Below are 20171 nucleotides of genomic sequence, written 5' to 3' on the forward strand. Positions count from 1 at the left end.
CAGGGAAGGAGGGGACCTGACATTACAGAGAAGGATGCAGAGGAGTCAGAAGAAAACTAATGTATCCCCATGACCTGGAGGAAACACTCGACAGCTCTGGCTGACTTTTCTGATAAGGGATGGGAAACTGCTTGACTCACAGAGACTCGTGTCTGGTGGTCAGTCTCTGAACGGTACTTAGCCAATCTGTTGTACTTTGGTTTCTGTGAACAACTGCAGCCCTCGATAAACAAATGTTAGGAATGTCCTTTTGGTTCTGTATGCCTTGTCTGGCCTTCAGGCTCAGTCTAGAGTGATATGTAATGAGAGCTTTACTCTGACAGGAGTTCTGCTTAGGATTTGGTGGTTTGGAGAGTAACATTTCCTTCCCTCTGTCAGTCTAATGTTGGAGGAAGTGAGTCACTGCTGTCTTTCTCTCATTTGCTTGGAGAGCTGTGCTGATAGGGAGAGCGCATTATAGACGAGTCAAGTTTCCTATCCTTCCATTCTGCGCCTGAGAGGTGAGCTGTTTAATTAATGGCTTCTGTTCATCCCTGCCAGCCAACCTAGCCTGCTTCTGCCTTTACCTGGCTGAAGGAGAAGAGGCTATAGGGTACGCAGAACCTGAGACTATTCACCTTCATGGGGAAACAGTGACTGTGCAGCAGCGAACCCTCAGGGAGATGTTAATCCTGTTGTATGGATGATGCCCGTGCAAAGCTTTCTTAGTGTCAGCGTTAGCAGGATGGGCAGGCGAGGTGTAGACAGGGGTGCAATAAACTGGTGCAAGTCCAGGGCCTCGAAAGGTGCCTCTCATCCCTCACCCCAGCTGAGCTGCTCTCACAGTGCTGTGGCTGAAGGCTGGGTAACAGCACATACACCAAGCTAAAGCGAAAATAGCAGCACGCACTGTATTTTGTGCTGTTCTCTTTCCTGACGTAATCAAGTACTGTAAGTTTTACACACCAGCGCACAGATTACTGGCATTTACTGGGAAGCACGAGGAGCGGGCTGGCAACTGCTCGGAGGCACACGGAATATACAGGCAATTGCTCCGGAGCATGGGGAACACACAGGCAATTCAATTCCCAACTGGTTCCTAGGCAGAAGCTACCAATTAAAATTAAAAGAATAAAAGACTGCAAGCTTGGGACTGATGATATGCTCTGGAGAGAGGAGTTGCCAACAGCTTGTGCTACAAAGATGCCTCTCTTCCAGTGGATTTCAAATGGCAAAAGAAACTCAGGTAACAGATCATTCTTTTCTTCTGGCTTCCCTGATTTTCATGTACTCAGTCATGCAGCCAAAATTCCTACAAAGACAGACGGGGCTGCTCCCCATGAATTCCAAGCAGCGAGCCAACCTTCGGAGAGCTGATGCAGTGAATATGCCAGCAGTCAGCTACACCTAGGAAGCAAGATTTTAAAGCCAAGCATCAGATACCTGAGCAGAGAGTGCTGAGTGATGGGGCTCAGATAATCTACTAATGAGAGCATGGCATTTATTTATATATATAGGAAAGGATTTAGGTTAAAAAAAAAAAAACAAAAATCTTATCTATCTGTCTTTCACATTAATTGTTAATGAGCCTCTGAAGCAGAACTCCTCTTTTGATGGAGAAGACTAAAGCCTAGCTAGGTAAGGTTATTAGGCATACATGGGATTTTCATTGCCTGCATTTATACAGTGCCCATCACAGGGAGGCCCGATGATCATCTAGGAAATGGGCAAGTTTTAACCACAGTTATCACACTGCAACTACCGTGGGGCAGATGAAATCATAAATCACAATCTGTCATTGGATTTCGAGTCAAGGCATGCTTCCCTTGCTCCGCGCAGAAGCATGAATGGTGATGAACTAGTCAGGTGGAGGCTGCTGGACTGGAGCATTTTCACAAAAAGCGGTGAGTTCACCCAATTTTTTAATGGCTTGTACAATGGAGGATGACACAAAGACTATTAGTGCTGCAAGGCTTGGAAGAAGTAGTGGTGGTGCAAGGCACGAACTGATCTTACCTGGATTCCCCAGCAACCAGCAAAAGAGCTGTGCCCACCAGCCACAGAAAAATGGCGACACTGATCCAACAAAAATGTCTAGAAGTAGTGCGCGTGTTGTTTTAAGATGCATTTTGTCTGTGTGGTCTATACTTGGGAAGCAGAGCAAGAAAGCGAAACCTTTCAGGCCCTTCACCTCCATAGCTTGGGAATCTCCAGTCTCCACAGCACGGGATGGGAGAGTCACTGCAGTACCTCATGTCAACACAGTTCTGCTGCGTGAGGATTTGCCTTGTGAAGAACGAACTGTGTAGCTTTCAGATTTGTCTTTCAGAGAGCTTAGCGCAGAAAGAGATCTGCTAGCAGGTGCAGGGTGGACTCATTTATTATTGCTTGGCTTAATAAACTGCATCTTAAATTATGGTATCGATTACCATGTTGAATGAAAAGGCTGAGCTGGCGTTATTGTATTTGACACAAGCAGTGTTTTAAAATGTTTACACTGATTGCACGGTGCATCAGTATTGTTTTTGGAAAGCAATAGATGTAAAATATGGTGTTACATAAAGTGCTAGGTGCTTCTGAATTCATTTACCTAAATTTTGATGTAAAAATCAAAGAGATTGTGTGGCAAGTGGTGCTCACCCACAGTTCTTGTTCCCATTAACAAACACAAGCCAATGTTTTCTGTATCGGTTCATCAAATTAATGCCGTTAACGCACAGCAAAAATACATTTGCAGCAACCCTGGTAAGTTCTGTAGGATTCTCCTGACAGGATAAACATGTCTGCTCTGCCCTCCTTTTTTTCCCTCCCCCCCAAACAAGCAATAAAAACATTTTGCATAAACAAATTCCAAATTACAAGTAATCATAGGAAAGCTGACAAATGTATGCTATGCTAGTCTGTGAAAATACTAATCAAAGCAGCCTGTCAATTGTTAAAGTTAATGATTTAGATATGCAAAACTCTGACTAAATTTTTGTGGATAATTACATAATTACGGCTGGGTTAACACAATCAAAAATAGCAATTGCGTGCTCCATCTTGAAATCACCATGGCAGTTCCCTGCTACGTTTTAAAGGCCTCTTTAGCCTCGTTCCCCCTGCACACAAAGTGCAGTGGGGAGAGGAAAAAAGTGGGAGCCACCTGGGAAAGAAAAGCGAGCGTGGAAGATGCCTCCTGCCTGCTCCAGCCTCTCTTCGCCCTCTGCAAAAACAATCGTCTGGAGAACAAAGCACCCGCCGGAGCGGGTGGAGGTGTGGAAAACGCGAGCCAGATAAAGGAGGATTGGAAACAGGAGAGTTATCTGCTGTAGCAAGCTGCAGTAGCAGCACCTCTGCCCGTGGATTAAAACCTGTGTAAAAACGAGCTTTTCCTGCGGGAGGCCTTTCCGACTGAAGAACGGGGAGTTTTTGCTCCGTTTTAAAGGGCTCGCTGTGATACGGGAAGCTGGGATGGGCCAAGGCTCGCTCAGGTCATTCCATTTTTCATTAAACTGTTAAATCATTGCGACTACAAACAGTCGTCTCCCAGGTGTTTGGTTTAGAAGGGCTGTGAAGCTGTTTCTCCAGACCGCCGTCCCAGGAGCTGTGAAAGGCCCCCGCCAGCCCATCGCGCCCCTACAGCCCCGGCTGGGGCTGGAGGAAGGGAGGCTTCAGCCGAGAGGAGTTCCAGAAAAATGAGAGGGGGTAAGCAAGCCCAGTCCTGTCAGACACTGGTCTTTTTAAAGCCCCTTTGAAAATTGCTTTGAATCTCTTTTCAACACCTGCGAGAAGCCGAGTCCTCAAAAATCTTGAATTTCTCTTGCAGCACATTTTTTTTTCCTTCTCATGTTGGCTTCATGGTCTCTTTTTATATTAGGGCTGACTGATCGAGTTTAGAGATTCCAGCTGTTGGGAATCTCAGGGAGGTGACAAAAGTATAAATAAAATGAATATCGGGCTCTTTCCCGAATGTCACATTGGCTGGGATGGGGTAATGATAGTGATTTAAAAAGTAATATATCTCTCGTGTAATTTTTTATCATAATTTTTCTATACAGTTTCCATTAAATAGATAAATGACCTAAATGAAAAAGAGAAATAAAGTGAAAGCATAAAATCAGTCCCTGTCAAGAGCTCCATAAAAAGAGTTGGGGCCCCAGCCTTCTGAAGCTGGCAGCCTCAGTTCCTAAATCTGCGAGCAGAGCTTCAGGTGGATTGACTGGCTCTGCTGGTGACTTACTGCTAGTATGGACCTCGCGGGTGAGGGAAGTAAATGGATTTGTAGATGTAGATGTGCCATCCTCTTCCCCAATACGTAATCAAAGTCAGCTTAAGATAATTGATGATATGGGGCCAGTTGTTACTTTTGTTACATTCACAAGAGAAACTACTGCAAAGTCATTTGGTGGGTTGCTCAGCCTGTAATAAGGGCATGAAATTAAAGAGTGGTGCAGTTGGACGTCTGAAGGAAACCTGAAATGCTCTTTGGCATCATCGCAAGCACCTGGAGCAATAGCAGGGCTCTGAGGCACTATTCACTGGTCTTACACTGCTTATTTCTGCTGCACTGATGAAGCAAAAATAAACTTCCTGTACTTGGACAGATTTTAAACAGTTTTTTTTCTCCAAGACAGAAACCAGATGGAATATTTTCACAGCTGACACCAAAATTCACAGTTTTCGTGACTTCTGTGATATTGTGATTTATACAGGGACTTTACGTATCAGCAGCCATGAGCAGACAGCCTCTTGCCATTCAGGCTTTTAAACATTATTTGAATTGGTAGGTCAGGAGATTGTATGAGCTGTGTGAAATGCGAAGTATCGCTGGGTTTAAATGATAGCTCTGTGGGCTGTTCTGTTTCTGCATCTTGGCTATACGTGATAATAATAAAATATGTTAAAAGTACTCTGCTCCAAAACGGATAGCAAACCCTTAAATGCCTTGAAATTAATCATTTGTAGAAGCAAACAAAGGATTCTTGTGTCAGGTCGTGAGCACAAAGCAGGCTGTTGACTTCAGGCGTTTTGTTAGCTCTCTTAAAGGAAGAGGTGAGAGGCAGAAGGCTTTCTCCGTGCGGCTGCTGGTCTTGCAGGCAGTGTTTTCAGGTGGCCTTGAAGCACTTTGTGTGACAGAAGAGAGTTGGAGGGGTTTTTATCCCCACTGGGGAGCAGGAAGCCAAGCAGCAGCTGCTGGTAGCCCAGGTAGGACAGGGTGGAGAGCGCGGGACCCCACGGAGCCAGGCACAGGCAGGGGCTTCTCCTCGCTTTCCGCTCCCTTTGCTCTCTGCTGGAGCCCGGATCAGCCTGTTGTTCGCTGCGGTCGAGCCTCTTCCCACCTTTGTGGGAATTCATGGTTTCCTGGGAAACTTGTGCTGACCGGTGCCTGAAGAAAACTTCAGAAACGCATTGATTTTTTTTTTATTTTTTTATTTTTAATGGGGCTTTCAGTAAGCCTGAGAGCAGTGTTCCAGTAACCTTGGTGGCTGCCTGTCTGTTTTCAGGTGCAGTTCCAGATCTTATGTTTTCCCTTCATGATCTTAGATGACGTGGGTTCTGGCTATGGGATACCCTTACAAATCTGGAGCTGCGCTTTGGCTGATGTTCATTGTGCTAACAGCACTCAAGAGCTCAGCGTGCTGACGGGAGGTAGTGTTGGAGCTATTCCTTGTGTTTGTGTATATATGTATTTATAGGATCCTGTTCTCTGAAGTCCACACCCCTTGATAGTCCCAACAGAGCTGGTTTGCACAGGGCTCCAGAGCTCCAAAAAATGCCCTGTCTTTAATCAGGTGTTTGCTGAGGAAGGGATGTGTTGTTGCCAGGGGATGTAATTTCTTTTCAGCTCTGAGAAAGATGGAAGTATATATGATTTTAGGTGCTTATAATACGTGCCCCTTATCTTTATAGAAGGATTTATTGCGTAAATCAGTGACAAAATAAATGGCAACAGCTCCTACGTAGCTAGGGCAAGGAAAGGCTCGGAGTCTAATGTGTTTTTCCTGCTCAGCTACTTCTTGAGGCTAGTGGCATACCAAAGTATCCTTCAGTCTTCTGTAACACATGCACCAGCCTCAACTGCAATGCAATGGTCAAACAAAAGTAGCATAAACCCACCTTTCTCCTTCACCGTGAAATGGTAATTTATGATATTTGGACCTGAGATTTATTTTTTCCTCAAAAAGGCATGGTAGAAATGTGTTAGAGATAGAGGAGGAAGATGGTTAATAATCTATAGCAAACTCTACTGAATTGTGTGCTAAGTAACTGTTGGTTCCAATGATATCTAATGAAAGTCAGCATACAACAAAACATTTGGTGATAACATATGGAAGGAGGTGTGGGAGACAGTTAGAGGAAGCCTTTCACTTTTCTGTACATGTTTATAATCTAGCGTCCTCAACGTTATAGTGTCTACGTATTGAAACTGTCTGTATGCAGCCTGGTTTCCAAAAAATAAAAGCTAAAAAATGCGCTCATGTGAGTAGAAAATACTGCCATTTTAAAAATGTTATTTCCTCCTTCGGACTTCCCTCCCCGCCCCCAGGCCAGCTTCGGTGAATACAGACACTGCTTTATAAGGTTCATGCTAATGACCAATTGTTTGGAAGGCTGTAGCGCAGATCTGCAACGCTCTCCTTCTATACACTGCCGCTGAAATCCAGGAAACCACACTTTAAATATAACGCTGATCTATATCTAGGGGAGTTTAAACAAACGCAGTCACTCTTGCAAGATGCTTCCTTTGGTTAAGCTGGAAATTCTAGGCATGTAGGAGCTGATCTGGCAAATTACTAAATGCATGCCTAAATCCCATGTGTACTTGCTTTGAAGTCAATAGGATTACTTGTATGTTTATATGCTCTGGTGGTTCGAGGCCTTAAAACATAGGAGGACATTTGGCATTTAGACAGACAGGGCTAGAAGGAGCATCAAGAAATTATCTCCCTCCTGCAGGGTTAGTTATACTCGTGGCATTCCTGGCAGACTTTTTTTTTTTTTTAGGCTGTTCTTAAGAACATCTGGTGATAGAGACTCCATAGCTCTCCTAGGTCCTATTCATGTGTTAACTGTTGTAGTTGTTTTTCCTTGCGTCTGACTTGCATTTGTCTTGGTGCAAGTTAAACCCTTGCGTCTGACTTGCATTTGTCTTGGTGCAAGTTAAACCCGTTATTGCTTGGGCTTTCTAATAAGCAAGAACCCTGGATGTGACACCCCTTTACACAATTAAAGTCTTAACGCTGCCCTCCCAAGAACTCTTTTCTCTAAAGACCTCAACCTTTCAAAATCTTTTCTCCTGGGCACATTTTGCGGACCTCTGGTCACTTCAACTGGTTTTCTTCTAGCACTCTCCAATGAGTCCATCTCTACCTTGCACTCTTCACCTCTCGTTCCCCCATTTAATTTCGACCAGTTCTTGACACCACTGTAATTTGTCAACATCTTTGCAAACTGTGAGCCTCCTTAGTTGCGTTGTCCTTAGCACCCCACTTGCGTAGACTGTAAGCACAGTAATTGTGCTGTTTTGTGGCTAGATGACTTGTGAAAATACCGAAGAGAATCATATACACAGCCCAGTTTTGCCATCTTCCCCCAGGAGGCTTGCTTTCACTGTGGGCAAATGATAACTTTCTCTGCGTGTCCAACCGCTTTGTGTCTGTCTCACAACCATTTCATCGTGACTGTGTTTTGTTGGTGTGCATGTGAGAGTGACATGTGAGACAGCACCAAAAGCTTTACTAAATCAAGAAACGTGACATCCCTTGCTTTGCTTCTGTTCACAAGGCCTGTTGCCCTATGGCAGAAGGAAATTAAATTGATTTGACAGGATTTATTCTCTACAAATCCATACTAGCAGCTATTCATTTCAATGTTATCTTCTAGGCGCTAACAAATAGTTTGATTACTTGTTCTGGTGTTTTTCTGAGGATTGAAGACAAACTGACTGGCTGGCAACTCCTTAGCTCTGCTTTACCCCCTCTGCAGAGCAACGTATTATGTTTGCTCTTTTCCAGCCTTCTGGCACCTCATCTTCTCTTCTTGCGTGCTCAGAGGTGACTGTCCAGATTCGGAGATTGCGTAAGTGGCTATTTAAGAATCCTGGGTTGAAATTCATTGTGCCCAGGCAATTCGAAGACCTCTAATTTATTTAAGGGCATTTTAATCTGTTCTTTTTAGGCCATTATCTTCCTGCTGCTACATATTCTGTTCCTTGTCTGCATTGGCGTCTGTGTCCTTTGGCAGTTCTCAGAGGCACTACCAACTCTCCTTAATTTATTATTTTTGCCTTCCACAAGATCAACAAGTTTAGGTCACCTGCCTGGGTTTAATCCTGCTGTCATCAATGGTCTTGTTGCTTCGGGATTGAGGCTTAACTGGAGACTGGGAAAAGAATCTCAATTTCTCATTCCTATCTGGACAACAGTCTTGCTGAAGTATGAGAGCCTGGAATAAAATTAAGAACTGCAATAATGGGACCTGTGGTGGGCTGTGATTTGGGATGTCTGCTGACCAGGGCAGGATTTGAGTTGGTACATTGGTTTTTATTCTTGTTTTATTTTTTTCAACTAGAACAGATGACTCAACAGTCACTGTGGGAGGTTAATGAATACTTGTGTCACGGCGCCTGCTCCTCTTTGATAGATCTGAGAATTAATTTTAACAAATAGTATGTTTAGAGAATAAACTGATCACATTGTCATTTATCTCCCCAAGTTGTTGTTTGTGGTGGCACTTCCTCTTTCGCAGTTCTTCACTGCTGCTCAGGTACCAGGTTGAAAACTTCATCTCTTATCTGTTTTTCTAAAGAAAAAAAAAAAAGAAGAAGGAAGTGAAGTAGAGAGCCTCATTACAAACTTCTGTACGTTTTCATTCATGACAATTTCTGTAATGTCAATTTTTCAGTAGTCAGATGAAGAATGTTCAATTGAGACTACTCTTGAACGAGTAATAGTTCACTGTATATAAATCAAAACTTTCTGTGCTAATTATAATATGCTTATGAGGGTTTTTAGTTTCTCTCCTGAAGAAAAGTATTTTCATTCCTATTATATTTTTGCATAATCTTGTTTTCTGAAAGAGAGAACTGCAAAAGTCCAATAGCCAAGGTTGTCATTTTGAGGTGTGCAATGAGAGACTGGCCTAAAATAAACTGCAATATTCTGTATAATTTCATGGGGTCTTCTAAGGAAATATGCTGATGTTATGGGGGCTCTAATGGAAAAATTCTGATTTTATGTGGATTCAGGTGCAAAAGGTAAATTTCATGGGATTTCTGAAAATGGGTGGATTTCCCTGGTTCCATGAAATCTATGACAGCCATGGAAACATGCACAGTCCTTTTCATGGAGCAAAATTTTATTGCGGTCTGCAGAACTTTATTTTCTATGTACATCTGTTCCTCTGACACATGTTGTGCATGCTGGACCTCTTCCTCCTCTTGTAGTATCTTCCTGTGAATATTTTACACTTCTCGATGGATGCATAGTGCTCTGATCCTCGGATGATAGAGATCTGTGACTGCCTACAAGGGAGGTTCAGTGTGAGACTGTGTGTGGAGGAAAGGGTGTAAAAATAAGAAATACTAAATACAGTCTTGGGGATTTCGTATTTTATGGTGATGCCAGCTTATTTTATGCAATATAGGAGGGAAGATAATCATGAATGAGGAATGGTAATGATTCATCATATGCAACATGAGACCTAAGCAGTGCAGCAGCAAAAGCAAGCCCCTTGCAATTTGTAAAATCCCAGCTCCTGCAAAGGGTCCAGCACAAGACCCCCTGAGGAGCATATAAAGCTTCAGGAGAGAACGATGGTATTGCAGCATCTCAATTTATCCTGGAAGCAATGCCCTCTTTGGCTAGGACACAAGTGTGACTGTAGCATGCTTGCCTTGTTCCCTGTCTCGATAGAGGCAGCAGAGCTGAAATAGATCTTGCTTTTCAAGGAGAGAAATTAAGACACAGAGGAGAAAAGGAATGCATCCTCAGACAAGGCTTGAAAATCAATGGTGAGATGAGGTGAAAACTTGCAGGAAGGCTGTGTCGGAAGGGCATGGGAAATGACAAAGTGATATTAGATAAGTGGAGGAATCAGAAAGGGAAGAATTGTGAAGCAGATTAAGCCAAATCTATGCAGGGTTTTAAATGAAGAAGTCTGAACAGTATCTTGAGATGAACAGGGAGCCATCTGATTAGCTCTGATTTAATGATATTCTTGAACATCTTTGTGTGCCTGAGCAGCCAGAACTGAGAACGTTCCTGACAGTGGAGATGAAGCCTCTCGGAGGTAATCGCCTTCCCGCAGCTGAGGGCAGACATGAGGAAACGTCACGAAGTCGAGCGGAGGCAGTGGGGCTTGTGGGTCACTTCCCCATGCAGGTAAAGGAGAGGAAATAAGTGTCAGGGTCCCAGATCACATCCTGTACCACTGCTGCTTCGATGAGAAATATGAAGCAGAGAGCTGAAACGAAGGCTGGGTGTTGGTGCAGTCAAGGCTGTCTATTTTTAGCAAAGCCACGAGGATTTTCTGCGGGGCAAGAGGGACAAATGAAAAGCGATGTCTGTCATGTGAGGGAGTTGTTCATGTTAGCTGCAATGGGCACAGGTATTTGTGCTACACATGATGCCGTTCTTTATTGCCTGCTACCCACTCCCTCTACTGAGCCTAATAGGTTCCTAGGATCTGTATTCCCTCTTGCTCAGTTTCTGCAAAGGCTAAATACAATTTTGCCATGTATAATGTTTTCCAGAGAAAACATCATCACCTTTTGCTATATTATTTTGAAGGAGTTTGGGTCCTACTGGGACCAACAACTGCTGTTCCCCTTTCCCTATCAAACAGCCTACAATTCAGCTCTCCTTTGCATAATCCTATTTCAAACACGAACAATATGAATCCTCCCGTTTACGCGAGTGAGGAAATTTGGGTGGTTATATTTCATCGTTGCTTTAGAGAAGCAGGGCAGGGAAGCTGCCAAGCTGTCTTTGTACAGCTTTGCTCTGCTGAAATCTAGTGAAGAAACCGTAGTCGTCCTGATAACATATTCAGCTCTTTTCCACCTTTTGCCAGCTTGCGCTGCCGGCAGGTAGTGGCTGTGCATTTTCCTCTTGCAGCGGATAACAGCAGCCCACCTCCTCCCCGAAGGGTACGGGTCAGACAAGGTCCTGTTGCCTCTCTCTCTGGCTGCAGCTTCCGGACGTATCTGCCTCTGTATTGGTGACCCTCCGATCTCCGCATCGATTCCTGACTTCTAGGGAAAAATGACTAGTTAAAATGTTCCTGCACCAGCATGGAGTGACTAGTTGGAAGCCTACCTTTTTAGCTGTAGTGAGGTTTTCAGCGTAGAACAGGGGTGCTCAGCTTGAGGGTAGCACAGCCTGGAAGCGGGTGTCTATAACAGCATTGACCAGAGGAGCCTGTAGGTCAGCAGGAGGTGTGTGCCTTCATGAGGAGCTGCGGGAGGTTGTTCTGCATCTGATTTTGCCCTAGCGACCTCCTCCCTTGCCTGGGAGCTGGGCCGTGCTCCTTGGGGCCGCTCAGCACCAGAGCTGCCCATGTCCTGCCCCACTTCTCCCACGTGGTGGGACAGGGCAAGGCTGGAGGCCGTGCCTCGTAGGGCGTCATGAGCTTCACATGGCCCCAGTGGCTGGGAATTGAAGCGAGGCGTGATCTTTTGTGGGATCAGGGGAGGATGTGTTTTGTCTAGTCAAGAGCATAGATCAGTTTCCTTCAAATATAAAGGCTTTGAAACTTTCCAGTTACTCTTTTTCCTTATGTACAAAGTATGCTCGCCTTACGCATTTTGTCAGGAAAGAAAAAAATGTCCACTTTGTAATACATTTTCTCAGATGGTCCTTTTTTCCCCAGAAGCAATTTGTCCTAATGTCTAACTACTGACCAAATATACATGGCTAATACCTGCAAACGTATTCATGCTGATGGGTCCTGCTTGCTAAAAGCGCCCTGTTCACACCACATTCTGCAGCCACAGCCATATGCCTGTGGATTAACATATTTGATTAAACATACATACCGAACCAGAGATCACAGTGCAAGGGCATGTACTGTATGAGCCTTTAATCTCAAATGTGCCCCATGGGTGAGGTAGATGGATTAGTATCGTCACACATAATCATATAATCTTACCTCTCAACCCCGTTGACAGAGCTTCAGGGTCGGAATCCCCAAAGATCCGCGGAGAGTCGCGGGGCCCTGGGAGGCCTGATTTTGCATAAGCAAAGATGCAATCACCTGTGGCATCTCCACCAAGGGAGAATTAGGCCTTGACCCAACCGCTTCCTTTTGGGGGTCCCCTTTTGAACGGGTTAAAGGCAGTGGGCTGTGGAGTGCCCGATGCCTTGCTGCTTGCATATATCCGACATCGTAATTTCTTCCACCAGAGTAAGCTGGCTAAATTAATCTGATTTTAAAGAAGTGAAGCGCTAAGGCTGTGCCTGACATTTTCAGGATTCCGGGACGCTGTGTTCCCAGATCAATATGCTGATTTAGTAACATAACTTATGCTCGGGAAGGCCATGTGACACTCCCAGACCCATCCATCTTAGTCTAGCATTTCTATTAGAGCTGTGCAAATCCTTTCCAGGACAGCGAGCGCGATTTTAGAAGCTTCCTATTAGACCGGGATAGTGTGGAATTACAAACATCCCCCCTACTAATACCAGATTTTAATACACCCCTTTCCTCACGTCTGCGTCTCAAGTAGGCCCTTACACGAGAGCAGCTCTGTACTGCTAGCAGTCAGCTGCACAGGCACACGTAGGTACGTGCACGGATATAACAATAACAGCCTGCTGCCCATAAAATGTGCACTTGGATATCCAGATAAAAGAGGTCCTCTTTAAAGCAGACGCTTCCTCAGATAAAGAAATGCACTTGAAAAGGTAGAGGGGCACCTAAAGTACCAAGTTATGTAGTTAAAATCCAAGAGACATCTATTTTTTTTTTCCAGATTTAAATAGAATCAGAATAGTGCACGAATGTGTCTGAGTTTACATATATTAAAACTAACCCGATATCCCTTGATCATGTAGCTCATTTTAAAGGTATCAAAACTGTTTCAGTACAGGCCATTTGTGTTTCTGATCACCACAGAAACAGCTCTTTGGAGTCAACAGCTGTTGTGTCACTCCACAAAAAGTGACTTTAGAACACAGATGATATGAGCAAACCTTTTATTCTATTATTTATGGGTAAAAGAATAAAAACAAATGCTACTCTCATTTTCCGTGGTAAACAGTTCACACTGTAGCTTTCTTACATAACACAATGCCTAGAGTTTATACCTCCTTACACTTAGAAGATACTGGCAGCTGTATTTCCTAACCATGTCAGGAAAATTTATTTCAAGGAGCATAGAAATTGGAGTTGAAATAATCAACATGCCAGCCTAACTTTATCTTCTGAATAGAGCAGAAATTAATAGTTGATCACAGCAACAAAGTTCAAGACTTCTAGACCAGTCCACTTGTTTCTCTATTAACCCAGCTTTGGCTCAGGATATTTCAGTACCATGCTGTTCACCTATAGGGACATTTGCCTGACTGTAACTTTAAGAACAGGCTTAAAATTATGCTGAAAGAAGTCTGCTTCTTGCCAAAGGCCATGTTTTTTTTTCTTTTAAGTGCCTTTCCTACGCTAAGTAGGCAAAGTACTCTTGAAGATGTGGCATCGTTTATGCACCACGCAATGGCAGCTGCCTTGCATGTTAGAACCCATTGCTCAGGCCAGGGAACCAGAGTTTGCAAGATTGCTAAACTTTGTGGTTATATATATCAGTCCGCCAGGCAGCACTTTCATCGTGTATTTTCAAGGTTAGAGTGTTCGTTTTGGCCTCGTACTTGCTAAGTGGCGTAGAGATGTTATGCACGGTACATGGAAATGCTGTAATCTATTGCTTTCTAAAAGCCACCCAAAGTACTGCACCGTAATCAAATAGCACTTCTTGATGACATTGCGTGCCCCAGATGTGTCCTGAAGCACACTGACACGAATAAGTCATCTAAAGATGCACAGCCAATCAGGAAATCCTGCTAAATGCAGGACTCGTGTATGAGCCGTTTTCTGTCTTTTTAAATGATGGCTTTGTTTCAATGAAACACTTGCTAACAATGAAGCTATGTGCGCACATTTGGTTCGTCCCTGTTACTCGCAGCTGGGTCATCAATGTGGCCGTATTCGGGGCTGCAACACGGGACCAGCCTGAGGTTAGCTTGTCTCCCCGAGGGACGGAATAGGCCTGTTACTCCCACTCCTTACTTTAGGTGCTGACCAAAATACTCGCTGGTTTTATACTGAAAAAAAAAAACAACACAGAAGACTTAAGCAGGTGATGAAAACTGCCCTCAAAGTGGCTGTATCAGACAGGCTTTTTGTTCTCTCCAGAACCCATGCACCCTACAGAGCCTTAACTGCTTTCTGCCCCAGCTGTTTCTGGCAAACGTTAGCAAGCTACTTTAGATCCTGTGAAGTACGTTAGTTCTCATCATGCGTATGTCGATAAAAATACCTCCCTTCCCTTTTGTTGTCCCTTGAATGTCACTCAAAGGGAACTCTTCCTCCTGACTGCCACGTTTTGGGAGGGGGCTCAGGTAGCCACTTCCCTCCCATTCCTCCCAGAACCCCGGCTGAGCAAGCTCCCAGGGCGCAATGTTCACTCACCACTTACCCTTGCTGATATCCTTCTGTCTCCTCGAGTGGCTGGATGTCTGTCCGTGCTGCCTTCTTGGCACACACCAAACATAAAGTGCTAAGAGTCTGCTTACTGCCTCAGACTCTGTATGGCCCAATCCATGCGCCCTTCCTGCCAGCTCTGTCCTGTCCTTCTCCCACCAGCTACAGGAGCTGCCCTTTTGTGCTTCAAGATACCTTGTCCCTTGCTGCTCAGGTACAGAAAACAGTTGACCTCAATTTCTTCCTATTTTGTTGCATTTGCAAGAGACAGGAAATTCTCGGAGCATCTTTTGCTGTATATCTGAGACTAACGAGGAGGTGTCTGTGTGGGTAGGCGCCTGTGCAAGAGGCAGACAGCATGGTCTGTGGAATACGAAGCACACAGTCATTACCTCAGTACCCATCGCTGTTGATAACGAGTAAATGAAGTTCATGGTTCATGGCTATGCTTCACCCGATTCTCGTCGCAATACTGCTCTGGGCCTATAAATTTATCCTATATCCCAGGAAACAATGGACCAAGTTCAACAGTGGGAATACATCCAGCAACGTAAATATAATAGCTGCACCTGAATGTGCAGGAATTTAATGTTTAGCTACATCTGATGTATTTTATAATGCTTTTCAGCACAGTTCACTTAATTTGATTTATTTTATAAGACAAATTTGCCAATACTAGGATTCGTGGAGTCCTGTGTTCTGTAGCCTAAATAGAAGCCAGCATATTTATGCCTTCTGAAGACAGTGGAAGTCTGTCTGTTGACTTTCATGGGGCTCTGGATTAGATCTTTAATGAACATCTCCTGATATCATTATGGGAGCAAATATTGGAACAGCATCATGAAAACTTCAGATTTAGTCGATACGGAGGATTTATTACTTTTTTTTTTAAGAACATAGTTTGAAAGTAGTTTGAAAATTGCTTCTTGAGTGACTTCACCTGCTGCTCTGTTCATGCTCGTCCCAACCTGAGCCACCCAGAAGAATATTTTGTCACGGAGAAGCTGAGACCAAGATTAGGACAAAGCAAGAAGCCATGCAATACAAAATCAGCCACTGGCTTTGAGGTGAACAACAAACAAGTTGCAAATTCAAAAATCAAATCGGAGTACACCCAGAGAGATGTGGACTTTTTGTCAGATTCTGCAGTTCTGCCCAGAAGCGCGGGGTGTTGAGTTGCAGAGAACACAATAGTTGTGAAATGTAAGCACACAATACATAAAACAGAAGCCACAGAATTAATGAATCCTGTTAATTTCACACTGCCCCCACTTTGGACTAATTAGTGCAAATTAAATGCTGCACTTGTCAGGCAGAGCAGTTTGTGCACCATGTATTGCATTAAGACTTATTTTGGATCCATTTGCACAATGTGAAAATAGTGTGTAAATATTTTTATTTCAATTAGTGGTAGTTTTACAGTCATTAAAAGATTTCTTTAATAGGCTTAGACTCCCATGGCCTGCACAGCTGCATGAGGTCTGGTTTGTATTTAAAGGTGGGAGAAAATATAGTGGGAAGGGAGACATTTAGCTGCCTGGATTTACTTAATTAACCCCCACCCCATTCTGAAATGCCAAAGCAGGCTGATCAATTATCTGTCCCCTCATCAGAGGCCAATTGCTTAATTGCAAATTATCCCTAATAATTACGCAGTCAAATAACTGCTGGATTTATTTTTAATGAATGTGGGAGCCCTTAACAAGGATTTAAATGGACCCACCAGGATTACTCAAAATTGACAACTATCAAAGGGCCGGAATCTGCTACTCGCGCTTGTGTGGAGGAGACCCTCGCTCTGCCTACTTTCTGTTGGTTTTCAGTGAGACCCGGGGCAGCAAAGACACCACCTCCACGCTCGGTTATGTTTTTCCATCTCCGTTGTTTCACTGGGACAAACTGAAACCGAGAGATTACCGAGAACGAGAAAGGCAACAGGGACGCGGGATGCGACGAAGGCAGGGCGAAGCGCAGACACGCTGCCTTTGCTGAAATGAGATGGAGCTCTGCCAGACGGCAAAGAAAGGGGTTGTCAAAACAGCAGCGTGCTCCCCCCGGGCGGCATTCCCAGCGTGGGGAGAGGAGGGTCTGCCCGCCGCGTTCCTCGCGGTGGGGAGGCAGCGCGCCGAGCTGGCCCGTCGCGGGGATGTAATTAGTGCTGACACAAAACACGAGGCAAGGCTTTTGGCGCTTGTTTTGCAGTTTTGACAGAGAGGGGAAACATAAGAAAGGTGTCTCCTTTTTTATTTATTTCCCCCCTCCTCTCTCTCTCTCTCTCCATAAATAGCTTTCCCTCTTCAAATTCCCTTAAATCACTCAGTATGTGGGACGTGTTCCTTGGCAATGGCCACTCCTCAGCACACTTGTCAGCCTGGAGACAAGACGTGTACCTTGCTGAAATACTAAACCAAACGAGAACAGGAATTTAAATATAATGCTGTGTCTGCTCATAGGCAGGAGAGTAAGATTCAGTAGTTGAATAAGGAACAGAAAACTCAGAGTGTGAAGAAGGAAATAAACTAAATGTGAAGGAGTATGCAGAGGAGAGTTGAATTATGCCCATTTTCCAACACGGTCTGAGTAAACTAAGGTGTCTGAACTGTTTTTGAAAGGGAAACTCGGCATCTGTCTGTTCTTTATCTTTCTTGTATTGATCTCCAGAGGTCCAGTGTGGAAATCGGGGTCCCACAGGAAAAACACTGTAACCCTGTCTCTCCCACCACCATCGCCCAGCATCTAAGCAAAAGCGCTCTCTTGGCTCTGATTTGCTTTTTCACTCTTGTGTTGCCTGCTCTTTGTAGGTCATGTGTAAGCAATTTTTTCTGCTGCTTTTTCTAGGAGGTTAAGTAATTAACTTGGAGGAGAATGGAAAGCTCAGATCTCAGATCACTTTGAAAGGCCTTTTCCTGAGATTTCTGCAGTGTACCTCTTCCTCCTCTGAAATTTCTTACTCTGGATTCTTACATGGGGGATTGATATTCTTAACATCAGTCCCAACTCATCTTTCTTGATTGCGAAGCATCCTATCGTATATTATACTCCTAAAGAGATTTTAACACTGATGATTGAGGCATGAGGACATATTGGACTGTTTTTGTTTGTTTGTTTGTTTGTTTGTTTTAAATTCCTGAACCCTTTCTGCATGTCCTCTGCCATGATGGGTGTCAAATTTTCCTAACGCAATCACAGCCTAAAAATTTCAGATTGCACTTAATGCCTCAGTGACTAGGGGACACGATACTGAAGTTGTGGAAACATGGCTGGGTCTCCCAGCTGCCAGTGACCCCATGAGTGATGTGAATTCGGTTTGTCATCTAAAATCTGGATTTAAGTTCTTCAAAATCTAGATGATTCCCAAAAGGTGCATTCAGCAGTGTTCATCATTTCCATGTATGTGTTTGAGTATCTTGTTTATTTTCTGTGCCGTTGTCACTCTGATGGGTTTGCTCCTTACGGTGCTACGAGTACAGTCTCTAGTTTGTACATACAGAATTAGCACATTAAAGGTGATGGGGTTTTCTGCCTACCTCCCTTATTTGGGGAAAGGACACCAAGACCCTGCACTGCCAAAGCAATTGCTGCATTTATTCTCTAGACCAGATGCCAGTAATGGGGGTGGGGAGGAAGAATCGTCTGCCTAGCCTTTTAAACTGAGCAGATCGTTTCTTTTCATATTTTTCTAATTGATTTAATTTACCAGTTGATGTTTTTATTACCAGTTTCTCATTCTCTCCTCAGAGTTTTTCCCCTTAAATATATGTCCCAGTCTGCACTGCTGTTCACTCGCATTTAGTTATGATATAGTTCTTTTTTTTATTCACGTTAAGAATACTTTTTCCAGTAATTGTACCTCTGAAATAATGCTGATTGTGGTTAAGGATGCAAGAATCTCATTCGATATTAGTAAGAAAATGCTATCACTGTTTCCTCTTTTATTTTTTCCCCTTCTGCTCTCTTTATCTGGCATGAGAGCATCTTCCAGCTTCTTCAGCTCTCTCATCATTTGTTCAACATGATGACTTTTCTGGGAGCAATACTAGGTACAGGCACTGTACTTTTTAAGATACCTTTTTTTTTTTTTCCATCCTATGCCTAAAGGGGATTTTGTGGCATCAGAAATAACCAGAGTGAAGCAACCTTTTCCTCAACCTAGACAGAAGCATGTTTCTCAATGAACCTCTTTTTTTCCAGTGTTCTTTGTCTTGTCACAATAAACAATCAACAGTCCCAAAGAATGCTGTAATTAAAATATCCTCAAGGAATAGTGGTTGTTATGGATACTGTTAAGTGCACTGAAAAGTGCCATGGGTTACTGAGAAAAAAGAAATACTAATGTATAGTCTTTTGACCTTACTTTGACCTGTGGAGGGGGGGGATGTGGAATACAGATATGCATTTTTATCCAGATAATGCATCATGGCTGGAATACAGAGCGTTTCTTCGGTGCACTCTCTTTAGAAAGTATTCTCAAACAGCGTGAAACCCACCGCGGGGAATGGAAATTCGGGCTTTGAATCTCACCGCCTTCGTAACGCGTTCCTCCGCGGGCGCTCTGCTCCGGAGCGCTCCCACCCCAGCACGGCTCCCGGCACCCTACGAGGGCCTGGCGGGTGGAGGTCTGCCAGCACCAGCTGGGTGACTTACCCGGCAGCGTGCGGCCCTTTGGCAGGAGAGATGGAGCTAGGTGCAGCGGCGTAAGCCCGCGGGTCCTCTGCTCTGGAGAGCCCGGCCTCTGCGCGGGAGGGAGGCCGTGGGTGGCACGGGCCTCCCGCACCTCCTCGGGGTGGGCGCCCGAGGCCTCCGCGGCTGCGGGGCCATGCGAGGGGATCGCCTTTGTTTGCGGGAAGCCTTGCTGCTCTCACTCGCTTTTATCGCCTCCAGATCCGAGACTCGCAGCGCCTTCCGCCTCTCTCCGTTCCCCGTGATGGCATTCTGGAGGGGAATTTGTCAAACACCCTTTGGAAGTCCAAATAATCTGTGTCATTTGGGTTTTCTCTCCTTGCTCTCGCTGACAGCCACGGAGGATTCTAACAGATTAGAGAGGATGTTTTTCTGTCTTTCTTTTTTTTCTTTCTTTCTTTTTTTTTTCTTTTTAAAGAAGCAGGACAGGTTTGTTCTTACCATATTCCCTTTATCTAAGAATAGCTTCAATCACTATTGCCTGTACTAAAGTAAGGCTTCTTGCTCTACAAGCACTCTTAGCCATATACATATATATACGTATATACATACGTGTGTATATACATATATATATATGTATATACACACACACGTGAAGCTACTTTATAGCATTATAGCATCTTTGTTTTTAAAGATGTCTTTAAAAACTTTAGCAGAAAATCACACTTTGGCTATCTGCTCAGCCAATTAATTTTCCCGATTCTTTTTTTTTAATATCCATTAATCCAACCCATACATTTAGCTAATTTGGCACGCTATCTTCTATTTTGATACCTTTATCTCTCATTTTACTCCTCTTCATTGAAAGGTAGCGATTCAGCAGCATTCTCTGCTGT

The 20171-nt window shown here is 44.1% G+C and overlaps 1 protein-coding gene across 5 annotated transcripts in view; it reads left to right on the top strand.

Moving 5' to 3' along the window:
• LOC308194590 (uncharacterized protein) overlaps positions 1–18338 on the top strand; it is a 39331-nt gene extending 20993 nt beyond the window's left edge. For 2 of the 5 annotated variants that reach the window (XM_080590707.1, XM_080590706.1), the window contains exons 4-5: positions 10206–10343; positions 11079–11935. In XM_080590707.1, the coding sequence (XP_080446833.1) occupies positions 10206–10343; positions 11079–11219 (279 nt within the window). In that variant the 3' untranslated portion in view covers positions 11220–11935. Of the gene's footprint in view, positions 1–3; positions 2998–10205; positions 10344–11034; positions 11936–14989 lie in introns of those variants that run through there. The other 3 variants (XM_080590708.1, XM_080590709.1, XR_013950686.1) reach the window with 3 other exon arrangements.
• Positions 18339–20171: the final 1833 nt, after the last annotated feature.

The sequence above is a fragment of the Anser brachyrhynchus genome (assembly GCF_964034855.1).
Source record: "Anser brachyrhynchus genome assembly, chromosome: 4".
Taxonomy (NCBI): domain Eukaryota; kingdom Metazoa; phylum Chordata; class Aves; order Anseriformes; family Anatidae; genus Anser; species Anser brachyrhynchus.